Source organism: Anolis carolinensis, chromosome 1, assembly GCF_035594765.1.
Source record: "Anolis carolinensis isolate JA03-04 chromosome 1, rAnoCar3.1.pri, whole genome shotgun sequence".
Lineage (NCBI taxonomy): Eukaryota > Metazoa > Chordata > Lepidosauria > Squamata > Dactyloidae > Anolis > Anolis carolinensis.
In genome coordinates this window covers 155709537-155727954 of record NC_085841.1, presented here as the reverse complement: position 1 = coordinate 155727954, position 18418 = coordinate 155709537, and the positions used below count along the sequence as shown (strand labels likewise).

At 36.4% G+C, this 18418-nt stretch overlaps 1 protein-coding gene across 1 annotated transcript; it reads right to left on the bottom strand.

Annotated features, from left to right (window-relative positions):
* Positions 1-710: 710 nt before the first annotated feature.
* On the bottom strand, positions 711-18201 carry LOC134299993 (cysteine-rich venom protein triflin-like). Its single transcript, XM_062984478.1, has 8 exons — positions 18042-18201; positions 17599-17663; positions 16753-16863; positions 15317-15407; positions 11379-11524; positions 9149-9243; positions 8810-8898; positions 711-955 (listed from the first exon to the last, which is right to left on the bottom strand). Exons 2-8 carry the CDS (start codon positions 17659-17661, stop codon positions 834-836), a joined length of 717 nt encoding a protein of 238 aa, XP_062840548.1. The 5' UTR covers positions 17662-17663; positions 18042-18201; the 3' UTR covers positions 711-833.
* Between the last annotated feature and the right edge of the window lie 217 nt (positions 18202-18418).

Here is an 18418-nt window from a genome sequence, read left to right as displayed (position 1 = left end):
AACATGGTAATCAGACTAATTACAGAAACACCCCAGAGTGAGCACATCACACCCATCCTAAAGTTACTTCACAGGTTGCCAATTAGTTTCTGGGAAAAGTATAAAGTGTTGGTTATAACCTTTAAAGCCCTACATCAGGCATCCTCAAACTGCAGCCCTCTAGCTGTTTGGGCCTCCAACTCCCAAAGGTCCTAGCCAGCTTGTTCAATGGTCAGGAATTCTGAGAGTTGAAGGCCCAAGCAGCTGGAGGACCACAATTTGAGGATGTCTGCTCAGCGTCCTGAAGCAGGCTGGCTTCCCTTCCCTCAGCTGTCATGTGCTGCGCTCAGCTTTCCGCTAATTGCTCTTTTGTTTTGCAAATGCTTGCAAGGAAGGTTTTTTGGGACAGGAAAGGTGTGCTTCTTGCAAAATCTTAGAAGAGCACCTTCCTTTTCTATGTAGATGACCAATTTTCTATGTAGATGACCAATTAATGCCAGGTGTTGCTGGTGATGTTTCAGAGGAAGGGACCGGCAAAACTAACTCTAACAAGAAAACACTATAAAAGTCATGCAATTTCTATTAAGTCCATAGGCAAACTGAAGACACACACATAGACACAGGTACACCTCATAATATAAAATATTTTAGGTTGGAGAGGGATTTGTTGGACGTGTACCAAATATTTTCTAAATCAGAACAATAAAAAATAAACAAATAGTCAAACAATACTCTTTTCACATGCTTTATTTTTGTACTATTTCAAATGCACATTTTCAAGTGGAAAATCATTTTAAATTCTTAATTTTCATTCTTTCTCTATTTTTCTTCTTCTATTCTTGTGTATATATTATTTATTTCTGAGGACAGTTGCAGGTGGCTGGACATCTTTCTTGAACAAATGGATATGAACATGTGAAAATTTCTATTAGGGTTTCACAGTCATCACCTTTATCTATAAACTGGCAAGAGCTATCTGAAAAATAAAACAAAAATTAAATTTGAGAAGAACTAACCACTTTCTTCTTTCTCCCTTGGATTTTATCCTTCCTACCATCAAGTTTGCTTTCTGAATTTCAGAAACAAAACTTTTGCTGGTCTGATTCTGAAGCATTGTGTACTGGAAAACGGGAGGCTTATCACTGTCATTTAGACCAGCGGCTCTCAACCAGATGTTTTTGGCCTTCAACTCCCAGAAATCCTAACAGCTGTAAACTGGCTGGGATTTCTGGAAGTGGTAGGCCAAAAACATCTGGGGACCACAGGTCGAGAACCACTGATTTAGACCCTGGAAAGGTTTTTTTTTAAAAAAGATTTCTATACATTTTATTTAGCAATATTCTTGAAAGTATTCAGAAGCTGGAGCACATGTGCAATTAGAGAAATCGATGTGGAGTATGTATGTATGATATATATATATATATATATATATGTTTATACAGTAGAGTCTCGCTTATCCAAGCTAAACGGGCCAGCAGAAGCTTGGATAAGCGAATATGTTGGATAATAAGGAGGGATCAAGGAAAAGTCTATTAAACATCAAATTAGGTTATGATTTTACAAATTAAGCACCAAAACATCATGTTATACAAGAAATTTGACAAAAAAAGTAGTTCAATAGGCAGTAATGCTATGCAGTAATGACTGTATTTATGAATTTAGCACCAAAATATCATGATATATTGAAAACATTGACTACAAAAATGGCTTGGATTATCCAGAGGCTTGGATAAGCGAGGCTTGGATAAGTGAGACTCTACTGTATTTACATATTTATTAGGAATTGGGCAACTTGCAAGTCTCATCTCACCCTAATTCTTGCATGAAAGGACTATTTATGCACATCCAAAGTAAAGACATCTTTAGGGAGTGCTAACTAGGGTTGCCACATTCTAGTTCTTCAAAGCTGGGTAACTGATTGGTATATTATGAAAACAGTTGTAATTATGCATATTCTTCTCATTTGCATTATAACTGGATTTAAATATAATACAGTTTTATTTATTTTCAGTAGCCACACATAAAACATAAGTAATCAGTCAAGTATACTATATAGAGACATTTGGAGTAAATTCAAGGGATAAATCAAAAATTGTCACCAAAAAAGAAAGAAAATTTCATTTTATATTAATAAATCATTCCACAAATCTGAGTTTATTAGATATGAGTGTGAATATGCCTGTGTATTGGTCTTTACAAATAAAATATAAGATTACCATGTTGTTTAAAATTTCAGAATTCAGTGCGTTATTTATCTGACAAGTAATCTTTTCCAATGAAACTAAGGAATGCAACACACACACACACACACCCCGCCCACCACCACTACCACCATTTCAATAATAATAAATTGCTATTTTCCAGTTTTGTGCTATCTGCAGGCAGGCACAGGAAATGTTTGTTTTCTGTATAACAAAACATTGCCATACAACATAATGGACTCTATCTAAATTTTAGATATATTTGTGGCATTGTATTGAGCTCAAATGGCTGAGTTATATTCAGTACATGTATAATATAATTAATGAATATGCACATTTAATTGATTTTGGCTGAAAAAAAACTGTTGAGCCAACAATCTTGGTTCCAAGGAAACTGTAAGTTATAAGAAAGAGATCTTTTCTTTGTGGAGGGAGCCCACCTAAATAAATAGATGAGGCAAGGATTCATTGGGATTTATCCAGAGAAAAACAATATTGAGTTAATTAAACAGATCCCCTGGGAAAAGGGGCTAAAGAGTAAGAGACTACAATAAGGAAATAAATTAACTAAGTAAAATTTAAGAGATTTAAAAAATTGGAAAAGAAGTGTCATATTGGTAACAAAGAAACCAAACTGACCTCGAATAGAAATTGTTTCGTCTAAGTTGGCACACTTCTTCTAAACAAAGAGGATACCATAGAGAGCAGAGAGGGACAACAGAGAAGAACCGGAAGTCACATAGACACAGAAGAAGGAAGTACCAAAGAGAGGTACAGAAAGAGAGACTGAATTGGAAACTGGAAGTGATGAGACCAGAAACATAGATAGACTTAATTATAAGAATATAGAGAAACCATAGCCAAGATGATGAGATAGAGTGACTGGATAGAAACCATAGAAATGAAGGAAGTTATGGAAAAGAGAGATGGGACTGAAATAAATAATGTCCAAAAACATAGATTAAAGCCCAGAAAATACAGAGAACCAGCAGAGACCATGGAGACAGAATCGATGGGATAGGGATAAAGAAACAGACAAAGATTGCTGAGAGAATGGTAGGAAAGAGAAGTGATGACATGGACTGATGACTAAGGGACAAAACTATAGAATTACAGAAATTAGAGAGGTAGATTCATGAGACAAAGAAACCAGACGAAGAAATAAAGAAAGGGAGGAAGCCAAGAGGAGAGGAGGAAGAAGACTAATAAGGAACCAATGGGGAACAACTAAAAAGGTGTATTGAAGGCAGAACCAAGAAAAGAAAGTAGATACCTGACCACAGCTATAAGGAAAGTATAGATGGTAACAACTGACATCAAACAGCATTAACACAGGGAAGGAATAAAGAAAGGGAAGGAAAAAGGAAAAAAGGCAATAGAGATAAAAAGAATTGCCTTCTTAGCAAACTTATTTCAAGAATAAATTTAGAAATAAGGTAATCTGAAAGACATGACCCTTCCCAAAAGCAAAGACATTAAAGATATCAAAGGCCTACCAAGAAGAAGCTCTGTCTCAGAAGAACCAAGCCTGAGAGATGCATTGAAAGAGATACTGAGAATATCAGATAAACAAGACACATATCAAATTTTGCAAAGAGGAACAAAGTAGTTAGGGATATTGTTGTACACTTTTCAAGAAAAAGGGTCAGAGACAAAGTTTTGAAACAAAACAATGAAAATCCAATCTACTATAAAGATAAGAAAAATAACAATTTTAAAGGAATTTCCCATCTTACTCTTACAAGAAGGAAAAAATATGTTACTAACAGAAGAACTGAAAAGGCTTCATATAAGATTTATGTGGGAGCAAATGGGGTGAGTTATGGTGACTTACAAAGATCAGAGATACTGGTTAACTTCAGAGAAAAAAAGCAAAGGACGTTTTAAAAAACTGAAAAAAAGACACGGAAAGCTCTAAACCAATGGATCAAAAATAATTCAAAGACTAAAAAGACACCGGACTGACTCTCCTGAAAAAATAGATACTTATACTGGACTGGCCGCATCAAATTTGGATTCTGTAGAAGAAGAAATAGAAGAAGAGTAAAATGGAAAGAGAAATGATTTGAATTAGATATTCAAATAATGTAAATGGATTAAACTCACCAAATAAAAAATTGCAACCAAATTGGTGGCGCTACAAAAAACATAAGACTGGTAGCCCATCTAATAAACAAAAATTTGGGTAAAGAATTCTATTCATCATCAACTGAAAAAAAGAGGAGTGGTACTTTGTGTCAACAAAGACTTGCCAGCTGAAATGGCCTTCAGAGACCAATATGGATGAATGATTGGAATAATGATTAAAAATAGGAACCCAAAGAATATTAGTACAGTAGAGTCTCACTTATCCAAGCTAAACAGGCCGGCAGAAGTTTGGATAAGCGAATATCTTTGATAATAAGGAGGGATTAAGGAAAAGCCTATTAAACATCAAATTAGGTTATGATTTTACAAATTAAGCACCAAAATATCATGTTATACAACAAATTTGACAGAAAAAGTAGTTCAATACGCAGTAATGTTATGTTGTAATTACTGTATTTACGAATTTAGCACCAAAATATCATGATATATTGAAAACATTGACTACAAAAATGGCTTGGATAATCCAGAAGCTTGGATAAATGAGACTCTACTGTATGTAATATTTATGCCCCAAATGGCCCCAAATCAAACTTTGGGAAAAAATTAAAAGAACAAATAAAAGAAAAGGAATTTGATAACCTAATAAACTTTGGAGATTTCAACGGGGTGATGAATAGTATGATTGACAAAAGCAGGGACAACAAGAAAATCCATGACAAAAAATTAGTACACTCCCAAGCCCTGTCTCCACCACCCAGAAGAAAGGGACTATACATTTTATTCAGATAGGCATCAGTGCTGGTCCAGGATCGATATGCTTTTGGTTACAAATTTTCTAATCACAAAAATTGAAAAAATAAAAATTCTACCCATAACAAACTTGTACCAATTCCCTTTGAAAGTAATACTCAACCATAAAGGTAGCAATTGGTGGTGGAGATTAAATGATAATCTAATAAAAACAGAAGACGACATAAAGAAGAACAAAAGGTTATTGAAAGAATTTTTTTAATTCAATGATACCCCTGAAATCAAACTTCAGACACTCTGGGACACAAGTACGGCTGTAAAGAGAAGCCACTTCATTCAGCAAAACACAACGAAGAAGAAAATGAGAGATCAAAAGATATCAGATCTACAAGATGCAATAGCCACTGCAAAAAAAAAAAAAACTATTGAAGGAAAATCCCAGGGATCAGAAAATTAAACAGGAATTGGAGATACTGAATAAACAGAGATACCATTTAGAGATTGAACAAATGGCCAAACAATTAAAATATATCAAACAACAACACTTCCAAAATGTGAACAAACCAGGAAAGTGGCTAGCCAGGAAAATAAGGAAGAAAATACACACACAATATATTACTAGAATTTGCTCACAATATAAAACTTTTACGATGAACCAGAAATTTTTAAACCAATTTTAGAAATACTATAAATATATATACCAATGATAAAATAAAGAAAGAAGAGATCACACAGTTTTTCTGAAAACAAAAATTACAAAAGATTACGGACCATTGAAGAGAAATCCTAAGTAAAGAAATTTCCAGTGATAAAATACATGAAGCCATAAAAAATTGACTACAACAAAACATCAGGACCAGATGGATTAACAGCAAGTTATTATAAAACAATGGAAGAGAACCTAGCATCATATCTAAAAAAGTTGATGGATCAAATTTTAAACCAACAAAAGCTACCAGAAACATGGAGAACAGCCAACATCACCATGATTCATAAGGAGAATTCAGTCCCTACCAACATGAACAATTATAGTCCAATCTCACTCATGAACACCGATTACAAACTATTCACAATCGTACCGATAGACTGACTAAAATTTTTTCTGAGTGAATGGTTTTAGGAAGATAAACTGGATTTCTCCCGAATAGGCAGCTAAAAGATAATGTAAGAACTATACTCAATGTCATTGAATACTATGAAACAAATCATCAAAAAGAACTGTCCCTAATAACACTAGATGTGGAAAAGGCATTCGATAATATTAATTGGGATTTCTTTAGGATTTTGATGAAGGAGATGGATATGGACCACCAATTTCTGAATGTAACGGATGCAATTTATGATCGCCAAAATGCAAAAATCTTGATTAATGGCCAAGAAAAAAACTATTCAAAATAAACAAAGGACCAGACAAGGCTGTCTCTTATCCCCACTAATCTTCATAATGTCAATGGAAACCTTGTTAAATAATATAAGGGAAGACAAGAAGGGAACCAATATAAGAACTCACGTATACAAACTTAGAGTTTTTGTGGACGATTTGATCTGCATTGTGGAAGATCCAATAGACAACATAAAGAATTGGCTTAGTAGAATCAAAGAATTTAGGAAAGTATCAGATTTCAAAATAAATAGAGAGAAAACCATGATCCTAACAAAAAACATGTCCAAAAAGAACTAAGAAGAACTCAAAGAGATTATAGGGATTCAAACAACAAACAGAATTAAATACTTAGGTCTCTCAATAATGGCAAAAAACCTCCTAATTTATAAAACATAATTACGAAGCCAAATGGAAATTTAAAAAAAGGACTTGGAGAACTGAATAAACTTAAACTTATCTTTAATGGGGAGAATTGCGACTATCAAAATGGATATTTTACCTAAAACATTATATTTATTTCAAAACCTCCCCAAAATTAGGAATGTAAAAATCTTCAAAGAATGGAATAGTGACCTATTAAAATTCAGGGAAAGAAATCCAGAGTTAAAGATTTAATTTTGACAGCCGAGAAAAAAAACAAGAGCCCTAGGTTTACCAGATTTAAAACTATATTATGAAGCCTGTGGACTAACATGGATAAAGGACTAAACAACACTGAAAAAAGAAAAAAAAATCTAACTCTGCGAGGTTTTGACTTGACAACCTTTGGCACAAAATGACAAAAATTGACACAAAATTTGGGAACCATTTTATAAGATCCATCCTAATTAAAATTTGGGAAAGATATAAGCGAAGACTGTATACCAAAACTCCAACGTGGCTATCTCCTCTGGAAGCAAGACAAAGAAGACTATTAGGATGGGAAAATGGCCCAAATACCGAGAAAACAAAATGGAACATACAAGATGAGTACACAGACAGAGATAAACCAATTATACAAAAATGTCTCCTGGTTCCAATACATGCAACTCAAAGAATACTGTAATAAAGATAAAAATAGGTTTCATCAATAAAGAATCCTTTTGGGATAAAATAATACTTACAGAGAAAAAGATTGTAATAAAGATTTACAAAAAAACTTCTGGAATGGTCCACCGAAACAGAACAAATAAAAGAATGCATGATAAAATGGGCAGCCAATATAGGCCACAATATATGTGGAATAAAAAAAATTAAAATACAGATATGCAATGGATTTAAAGGCAAACTAGTACAAGATGATATACCGATGGTATATGACTCCACAAAAATTGGGTGTATTTAATTAAAAAAAACACAGAACAAATGATGGAAATGTGACACCCAAGAAGGTGTGCGAGAAAGCAAGGAAATATTGGAAAGAGATAAAACGAAATATCCCAGAAGATACTCAACATCAAAATACAAATGATGCCAGAATATTTCTAATTAGAAATAACAGATATGGACATGGAAATAAATAAAGATATCCTTTTCAACTATTTAATGACAGCAAGAATCATCTATGCTAGAAACTGGAGAATAAAAGAAGTGCTGATAAAAGAACAATGGCTAACAAAAATTGTATTTTTCTCTATCCCCTTTTCTTATATTCCTTCCCACAAACCCCTTTCCCCTTTTTATGCCCAAATTTGGCCAGCCCTCAACTGTCCACATTCCCCTTTTACCCTTTTCTCAAATACCCCAAGCCCCTCTCTAGCACGCACAATGGAGAGCTAGAGCCATTTAAGAGACTTCCATTACTCTTCCGAAAAGTAATAGGTCATCTTAAATTTTTTGCATAGATGCCCCTTGCGTTCTTTAATATAGTGTTGCATGTACGAATCTTACAAAATAGATACAACAAACAAAGCACAAATGAAATTTTGCACAGCCCTAGTAGACAGCTAGACTTCTCTGGATCATTTTAGTTTCCCACTAGTACAGCAACTGTGATGGATGCTCCATTGGCAATACATTGTGGACAGATCGAAATGGTGGTATTGCAAAAGGAATTGTGAAAAATGTGACAGATATATAGCTAGGCAGGCAGGCAGATGATGGATCTCATCACATTGATGATTTGCCAGCCTTCATGGTGAATCAAGGAGAAGTGGGGACCTCCTGGCAACCCGCAACACCGTCAGCTGATGCTTCCCGATCACACATGGGGAAGCATCGCTGCAGTTTCACCTGTGGTAACCCCATTGTTCCTGGCAGAACACCAGGAGGCTCCTGTGTTGGCAGCAGAGAGTCCTACCACATTGCTGCCCCAGTTTAGCCACGAAGCCCTGCCGGAAGTGAGACTATGTCGTGTGAGGCACAGCTGGGACAGAAGTGTCTTAGGACACTAAAAATTCCCCGTATTATGAGGTTGGATATCACTTACTGCAGAGATTATCCTCACAGCTATCAGCACAGTCGGCACATGGTAGACCTTTTTTGTATGGTTTCTTCTCTTGTCCTAGTATGTTTCCACTGAAATTACAGAAGAGTGTGATAATGTATCTCAGCAGAGTGCAACTTTTAAGAAACAAATAAGATTACATAATGGATCAAGTCTTCCAGATTTCTGGGGGAAGTGCACTTCATGAAAAAAAAAATGAACATAGCAGATAAAAGGGTGACACAGTCCTCTACACTGTTAAATTGGGCCTTCTATATGCTGAGAGCAACCTAAGTGAGAGAGTATTTAAAACACAGTTGGAGCAGTCAAAGCAATACTTACCCTGGACAATAATGGCAAACATATATGAAGGTGTTTGTACTTTGGGGGCAGAAGGCAAGTGCACATCCAATCTGGTTTGAACTATGCCAAATAATCTATGGAACATAAAATGGGTGCACAGTAAATTAGAGTTCATTCAGAAAGACAAAGTACAAGTGGTGGTTTGGACATAAATTGGATAGTTCTGACTTGGACAGAAATGCTAATAACAACATAACAAAAGAATGACAACATTTATTAAGGAACAAGAAGTGTAGCAAATATTTTTTCTGTCACTCTGTGTATTGTTTTATATGCATTGTATGTGTTTCTATCCAAAGTTGGAATATAAATGCTGATACACATGGATGCAATAGGTAGGCATGTTCAGGTATTGATTTGCTAACAACAGGGCTAAAACCTGTGCTTATTCAAGGTCAATGCGTGCAGATCTCTCAGGAAGAAGCACTGCCCCTTCTCCTTCCCTGGCTAAAAGCAAAAAAAATCCTCAACCTTTGGCATACTGAGAAATTTACAGGAAAAGGAAGAAGGGGGTCCCTGCAGCTCTTCCTCATCTCTTGGACAAACTGGAACTATGTCCCATCCTGACCAATGGGAACACAACCTTGCAAATGCTGTTCCTGATGTGGGAAAGGGGAAGATCATCGACCTCATCACATGGAGGAAAATTAGTATCCTAGCACACTGCTAGGATGCTTCTTCCTCAGAGCCCGCCAGCCGTGATCACAGGATGTAAGGCAACTTCAGGCTGGGCTTCATGGAGGAAGCATCCTCCCAATGTGCTAGGAGGCTTCCCTGGGAACATGGGAGGTTTCCTGTCTTCCATAGAGAACAATGGGGGAAGCTGGGCAGCAACGCTTCTATCTGTGGGATGAAGTAAGGGGTGCAGTGGGCGATACGGGGCAACGGTTTCCCCCTGCTGCCTCACGCATTCGCCACACTGTGTGGCGAATCCGACCCCCCCCCCACTTCCTCTTATCAATGCGTTGGGGTCCAATGTCACTTTTCCACCAGGGAAAGACAGAGAGAAATGCACAGAAAGGGGAAGAAGGATGTGCCTGCAGCTCCTCCTTATCTCTTGTACAAGAAAAAACTGGAACTATGTCCCATCCTGAGCCATGGCAACACAACTTCACAGATGTTGTTCCTGAAGAGGGAAAGGGAAAGATAACGTCACTTTCCCACCAGGAATGTTGGGAGCTACTGCATTATCCCTTTAGAGAGAAGATTGATGGGGACTGAGGGCACATTTACACTGACACTATAATGCCACTTAGAATCAGTTTGGGAGGAACCGGTTTCACTGTGTAGCTGAATAGATTGCAACACTTGGAACCGGTTTGAGGCCAGGACAGTGATTACATTGAATATGGAACATAGCCTCAAATCGCTGTCCAGGTTTTTTTCCCCAATTCCCTGCAGAAATGCATATCAGCACACTGGAAGCATAAAGACTTTTCTAAAGGAACATGACCATTATGAATAGAAATAACGAATTCCACGTCCCAGGGGTTCAAGTGGCCCCTTGCTGTCTTGCCATGCACTCCACATTTTAAGGAGCCAATTTCATTCTGGATCTGGGATATACTTGGATCTCCTGCAGCATGTTTTATGGCTTAACTTGGACTTTCCTGTGACTTTTAAAAATGTGCTGTATCCTCTGTAATGAATGCTACAACAAGCATTAGCAGTGTGTATTTTGTGGCTACCATGGCTTCATGTTGTCTTGAAGCCACATTATACTGTCAATGTAGATGGGATCTAAGAGTATCTGAAGTCCCTGATGCCTTCCTTTTCAACTCCCTGAAGTAGATTTATTTTATTTTTTGTTTTCCACAGAGGAAATTGAAGGTAGTACCAGTTGACAACACACGATGTGGGGGTTGGTGGTTGCAATAGACTTTAGAGCAGTGGTTCTCAACCTGTGGGTCCCCAGGCGTTTTGGCCTACAACTCCCAGAAATCCCAGCCAGTTTACCAGCTGGTAGGGTTTCTGGGAGTTAAAGGCCAAAACATCTGGGGACCCACAAGTTGAGAACCACTGCTTTAGTGGATATTAGTGTGTATGATAACTGAGAAGCCATTAACCAGCTTTAGGGTTTGGTCACAATTTTTGAAGTGCTATTCAAGATGTATTCCCAAAATAACAAATATTGTGTTACATAGTGTTAAATCTGCAATGCAGGTCCCTCAGGCACCTTACCACAAATTTATGGCATTTCTCTTCCTACCTGAGTATAAGCATTAACATTTTTTCTTGAGTCAGTTGTTCCAATGCCATACTCAAAATAAATCCGTCCACTTGAGAACATCTCAATTACAGATTGCCACGTAGTAGGATAAGTGGTTTTCAAAGTAAGCTCACCACATGGGACTCCTGTATTCAACAAAATGTAGTTGTATTACACAATGTAACACAATTTTTGTTCTTGGGTTATAAATGTTGTTTCCTAGCTTGTTCTATCATAGAAACATGGAAAAAGTTTATTCAACTGTAAAAGCCTTTTTCTTTTTTTGCAAAATATCCTGCACCACATTTTGATTTGCTATAGTTTTAAATGAATATCTCATAGTCTCAAGCAAGTCAACATAGTTTGTGGCAGCCACAAAAATGAAGTTCCTCAAGTATAACAACTACTTTCAATATTAGTACCACACAATTAAACAGGAAATAACACTTTCAAACAGTTCTTTTCCCAATTTTGTCACATACGACCTCATCAGAAGGGGTACATTTTGGTGGCAACGTTGATTCCTCGTTTTGTGATGGAGACTACTGCTCCCATTCCATGGTGTACAGCTTCTTCCAGCAGGGCTCCATTGCAAAACTAAAGAGGAATCGGTGTATGCCTCTGCGCCAACAACACAAGTCTTTCTGTGTTACATTGGGATAACAGGCAGTGAATACTTCCCTCATGGGATGAGATAGGAGGGAAGCCAGTCAATGTGGTGCATGGGGTGCTGGGTTCCTTCCACCTCCTGCCAAGTACTGCTAGATTTGCCACAATGCGTGGCGGTTCCGTTGGTACATATGATGAAGTCATTAGTGTTATCAAAGGCTATGTGCTCAAATACACTCAAGAAATTTGCATTAAGATTAAGCAAGAAAAAGATCCCAATGTGTGCACCAGACTGATTGTAACATTTTGTTTGATTCAGTTCTATTAATTTTTATACTGATCTGTAGTTACTTTTTTATTCTTGCTTTGGAATCTGACCAGATTTTTAACACCAAATACTCCCCGTCTTATCATTCAACCTCTGATATTTTTACTGAAGAGAATGACTCATTTTCCTTGTTCTGTTCACCTGCCTGATTTCCTCACACTTATTATACTCAGTGAATTAGAACGGTATAAAACAACCATATGCACACTAAAATATAGAAATGAATTATTTGTATCTGTCACAAACTATCCTGGACTATCTATGGATGCTACCTGTTCATCATCTTCATCTCACTGTCTAGAAACACATTATTAAAATGTACTGATGGGCTTTTTGCAAATGTGTTGGAGAGAATAAGATGCTTCGAGAAACCCTCTCCCCAAACCTTAAATTTATAACCCAACTGAAAGTAAAAGCCATCTGACTGTTATGTTTAACATTTTTTTTCTAATTTGGAAGTTTTACTATAATAAGAATGTTATCATTATTTTATATTTTTTGATATTAAGTAAAGTAGTTGTGACATTGAATGTTTGCCATTTTATATGTATGTTAACAGCCCTGAGTCCCTCTGAGGAGAAGGTGGTCTAGAAATACAGATTATTATTATTATTATTATTATTATTATTATTATTGCTATTACTTAATTGGGCAATAAAAAAATCAACAGAGACTCTGGGCCCTTCCAGACAGGCCGCATATCTCAGGATCTGATTCTAGGTTTCTAAGATTCTGAAAAATTGGAAAAGGAAAAATTTGGGCACCCTACACGAAATAAAAGTGACTAAAATGTTTCTGATACCAAAATTATTATACTTATTCCAAGTTCTCTCAATGGAAAATGAACAAAGACAATTTAATAGTTGGAACAGGACTATAAAGCAATGGATCTTAGGAGAAAAGAAATCCAAAATGCCCCCAAAAAAGTATACTTTACACACCAGGAAGAATTGGCGTGTGGAATTCCAAACTTGGGGCTATATTATGAAGGGTTTCAGATAAAACCACTATTTGAAAATTTGAAAAAACGGGAAATGGTTTAGGATAGAAGAAGTCAATAAGGGAGAGGCAAGTTTCGGAGTCTTCACAAGGAATCTGGGAACAAACATTAAAAGAACAAGAGGCCCCAGAAAATCGAAAATCTATTTAAAAAGAAAAAAAAAAAGAAAAGAAAATGGGCATTTAAAATGGCAGCCCAAATGGATGCCAGGAACATCGAAACTGACTCCTCTAGAGAGTTTTAATGGGATGGAGTTTATTCTAGCTGGTGGAGAGAAATTAAAGATAAAGAATACTATATGATTAAATATTATTAACAGCCACCTTATCTCCATAAATAGAATAATAGACAAGATGGGAAACAAAAATTGGATTAAGGTACAGTAGAGTCTCACTTATCCAACATAAACGGGCCGGCAGAACGTTGGATAAGCGAATATGTTGGATAATAAGGAGAGATTAAGGAGAAGCCTAAACATCAAATTAGGTTATGGTTTTACAAATTAAGCACCAAAACATCATGTTATACAACAAATTTGACAGAAAAATTAGTTCAATATGCAGTAATGCTATGTAGTAATTACTGTATTTACGAATTTAGCACCAAAATATCACGATTTATTAAAAACATTGACTACAAAAATGCGTTGGATAATCCAGAACGTTGGATAAGCGAGTGTTGGATAAGTGAGACTCTACTGTATTAGGATTATATAATAAATTGAAACAGGGAAAATATGGAGAATTTATAGGCAGTGAGACTATGATGGAGGATATAATCAGAAAAGCCGGAGAAGGGCTGGCAGGAGTAATATGCAAAGGGATGATCAAAGATGAGAAACATGCCATAAGAACATTGCAAAATAAATGGCAAAAAGAGGGAGTACTTACAAGACAAACTATAGAGGATTTAAAGAGAGAGGCTAGGAAAATCAAAATAGAGAAGTATAAAGAAATGGAAAGGAAATTTATTTGGAAATGGTACTGAACCTCAGGACAACTATCAAATATGATTACGGGGAAAAGTTCAACATGTTGGCAAAGGATGGTATTCTCACATATGGTGGGAACGTCCAAAAGCAAAAGCCTTTTGAAAACAAATAATGAAGAAAATGGAGACATTATTTAAAATAAAACCTAAAATGAATATGGAGTTGATACTGATGGGAATATTAGGGAATAATAAGATCAATGTAAAAAAAATCAAGATTTATTCAAGGTGATTCTTGCAGGAAAGGTGGTAATAGCATGGGGTTGGAAAGATGGAAAATGGAATATGGTAAATTGGAACAACTGGAATCATATGGGGTGGGTTAGGAAAAAAAGAGTGGATAGAACTAAGATATGTATGTATAATATAGAAAGGAGGAAGAGAGAGAAATAGGAAGAGGGTGGGGAAATGTAAAAATAAATGACGTGTATGGAATAAATGTACTAAATCTACTCACATAACAAATAATAATACTGACAGCGCCACATATTTGCTTTTGTGATTGCGGGGGGTGGGGGGGGCAACAACAGCTGGCAAGAGGGGGGCAGTAGAGCACATTTCAATAATATTAACTTTAAAAAGTGTTAATTTCTAGTGACACTAAATACCCTAACAGCATTTGAATCTGTCTAACCTTCAAAGCTAAGCAGGTTCAGCCCTGGTATTTGAATCAGAGAGCACCATTGAATTCCAGCTGGTGTGGTCTGTGTTTCAGAGGAAGGAATTGGCAAAACCAATCCATGTATCCTTGATTTATTTCTTACTTAATTATAGAGCAAAATATAAGACAAACACATAGAGAGGGCTCCAAAAAGATTCAAATGAGGCCCCAGAAGATACCTTTTAAAAAAATATTTTTAAAGAAAAACTAACACCAAACCCCACAAACATGGAATTACAAGTCCAGATCTTTTAATGATGAAAACAGTGATTCCCCCTTCATATCAGCAAAGATCTGCCCTCCTCCCTTTAATACGTGAAAGAGGCTGTAGTTTATTTGCCGCCACTTACCATCCAACATTCGGTCCTCTTTGGAACTACTTGTTCCCAGACATTTACTGGCCCAACTTCCAGCACTCATGGCAGCATTGTCATTCCACACCTTAGCAAAATAAAACAAAAAGGGGATAATCAGCCATCAGTATGAATACAACATCATTTGAATATAACACCTATTTACTCATCAGTTACCCTGATGCAACTTCATGTGTGCAAACTCTATGTTAAAATTCCTGCTAATTAGACTGGTGTCAGAACATTTAGTGCTGAGGGCAAACTGAAATGAACATTCTTGTTTCAAAACCTGATATCTGATTTGCTTTCAAACTCTATGTTCTAATGTTTAGCTTTCTGTTGAACACTTCCCTTCCTGAAGAACGAAAGGTGAAGAATTAATTTAGTTTGGACTTTTAGGTGAGATTACTCAAATCTGCATTTTTAAGAATTAAATGCATACCCATGTTAAATCTGTGGGCAGAACTTCAGACAAATCTGTGATATTCACAAAAAATACACATCTTAGCAGTTTAAGGAGAAATCTTAATGAATTTCTGGGCAGAAATAAAATCTCATACTCTGGGGAACTAAAATAGGACAAGTTTGGTGATGAATAAACAGAACCTCAAACTTCACTGATACGCCCATCCTCATTCTGAAGTTGTACATGGTTTCTTCTGGGAAGAACACAATGTGAGTTTTGCTGACTGATGCAAGAATAACAGAAAACCATCACTGTATGCCAACAAACACCAACATAACAACTATGAAAACTTTCACTAATATAGAATTACTTATAATTTAATAACCAATAATACAGGCAAGTTACAAACAAGATAAGTTCTGGAGGTTTGTTCATTGGTTGAATTTGTATGTAAGTCAGAGCAGGTGCATTTTTAAGTGTAACTCCAGCCATATATATGTATACGTGTATCTATCTATCTAAACTTTGAATACCATAGGGAAGGATTAACAACCCTGTGGTGTGTGTTTTGCGGTCTGTATCCTGTTCAGAAGATTTCATCACACTTTCTGTCTCTATGATACTTGGATTCCGAAAAAAATGACTTGTTGTGGAAACAAGGATTGGTGATAAAGCTTCAATTGAGACACCTTTTCTCCATGCTAATTCTTTCTGAGGAGTAAATTTCTCTAACTTCCTGTTGTCTCACTGTGACTGTGAGTCATTTGTAAGTTGGATGTTTGCAACTCTGGGACTGCCTGTACAAGAAATCATTTAGTGATATGTTTTTTATTATAAGGCCAGCCCCAATATGTGAATCGTGAACTGACAAGAAAACAAGATCCACTTTTACAAGTGGAGTGTCTCAGTAAGACTTTAACAAACTGAAGATATCTGTACATATCACCTTGGAAATTTTGGGGAGAAATATGTCATAGCCAAGCCTTATAATGATGTTAAGGAAGAACATCATTGAATTGCATCTTACCATTTTCATCATATTGCTAGAAGTTGGTTGCACCAGCCTCCTGATTTCATTGTGCATATCAATAATTTCTTTCTTCTGTATTTCAGAGAGCTCACTTAGCAAATGGTCTGCCTAAGGATAAAAGAAGTTGAATGTTTATTTATCCTGTTTTTATCAGTCATGAGTAGTAAACACAATTCATGTTTATGTATTATTCCATTACATTGCCAAAGGTTGCTGAAATCTTCATCTTTGACATTGCCTAGATTTACCAACATGAACTACAATTCATCTTATACATTTCAAAAGTCAGAGACTGGGCATTATGCTGGAAATGGAATAGGCCCTCCACTGTCTTCCTGGATGTTGTCACTTTTCTTTTTCCCATCTATATACTACATTTCTTACTTATTTCCATCTCAACCGACTTTCCTAACAAGAACTGAAAGGGGCTGACTTTTTTTTTAAAAGAGAAAGAAATGGAACAAAGGAAGAGTCAATGAAAGATCGGTCTCTCTACTTTTCCTACAAAGCATTAGGCCAGGAATGGAGCCCAACTGATGAAAACTGAGAACTGGATCTCCTACTTGGTTATATTTGCAGATTCACCTAGGTTCAAAGTGGCTGGATATGGTTTTTAGAAGAGAAAGAGAAATTCTGTGGGATCCACCTATTTTAGTCACTATTCAACCAAAGAAGAGGAGCTAAGTGCTCCTTCCGAAGGAAAACAGCAACATATACGGTAGCCTGACTGCACATATTTCCTCTCTATAGATTAAATTACACCTCAAAGAGAACATTAGGAATTGCAGTTTTCTGACCAGACCATGCCTGGCAGATGTTCTTGACATATTCAGGTGCTCATACCTGTCCTGGGGATTGCTGGAGAACCACGGCCATCAGTAGTAGGAACACATTCTGAAGAGACATTTCTAAACAAAAAAAAACCCCTGTTATTACAATCCCCCCTTTAAAAAAAAGTCAACAAAATCCTGCACAATTGGTTCATATTTCTCTATACTGAAAACAGAAGCAAATACATGAGTGAGAAAGCCAGAAAACCTCCTATTGAAATCTTATGCCTGTGCTGACAAAATATTCACCTAGCATCAAATAGTCAGTCAAGGAGCTGGATGAATATGTTCAGAGACTTCCATTAGATATTTTGTTTCCTGTAACAATTTTTCTGACTTTAAACTTTTCTTTCTATGGTTAATTCAAAGACAGTGAATTAATGCTGAAGCTGTTTTGCAGAAATCTACTTCAATGTCTTCCCACTGCCCTAGGGAGTAGTGATTGGCCCCCAATACCTCAGTTATCTCTTCTTTTCTTTGTCTTCTGATGATCTGCTGGAATTTCACAAAAGTTGAACCAAAGATGTATTTTATATTGCAGGAACTCTTTCTGCTTCATAATAAAATGGCACAAACTGGTTTCTATTTAAATAAAAATGATTTCACAGGAAATGTTTCTGTAAAGCTACCTTTTCAGCAGTGATTTGCCAATCCAGTGGTGATTGACAGGCTTAGCAACAAGTCTATAAAGCTTCATTTATTGGGATAAAACAGGACACACCTTTATTTATTACAGCTTAGGAGGCCTTGGTCTGGACATAGGCATTAATCAGCTCATCTGGAAACCCACCCAACTCACTCACTGGGACCCTTTCCACACATCTGAATAAAAT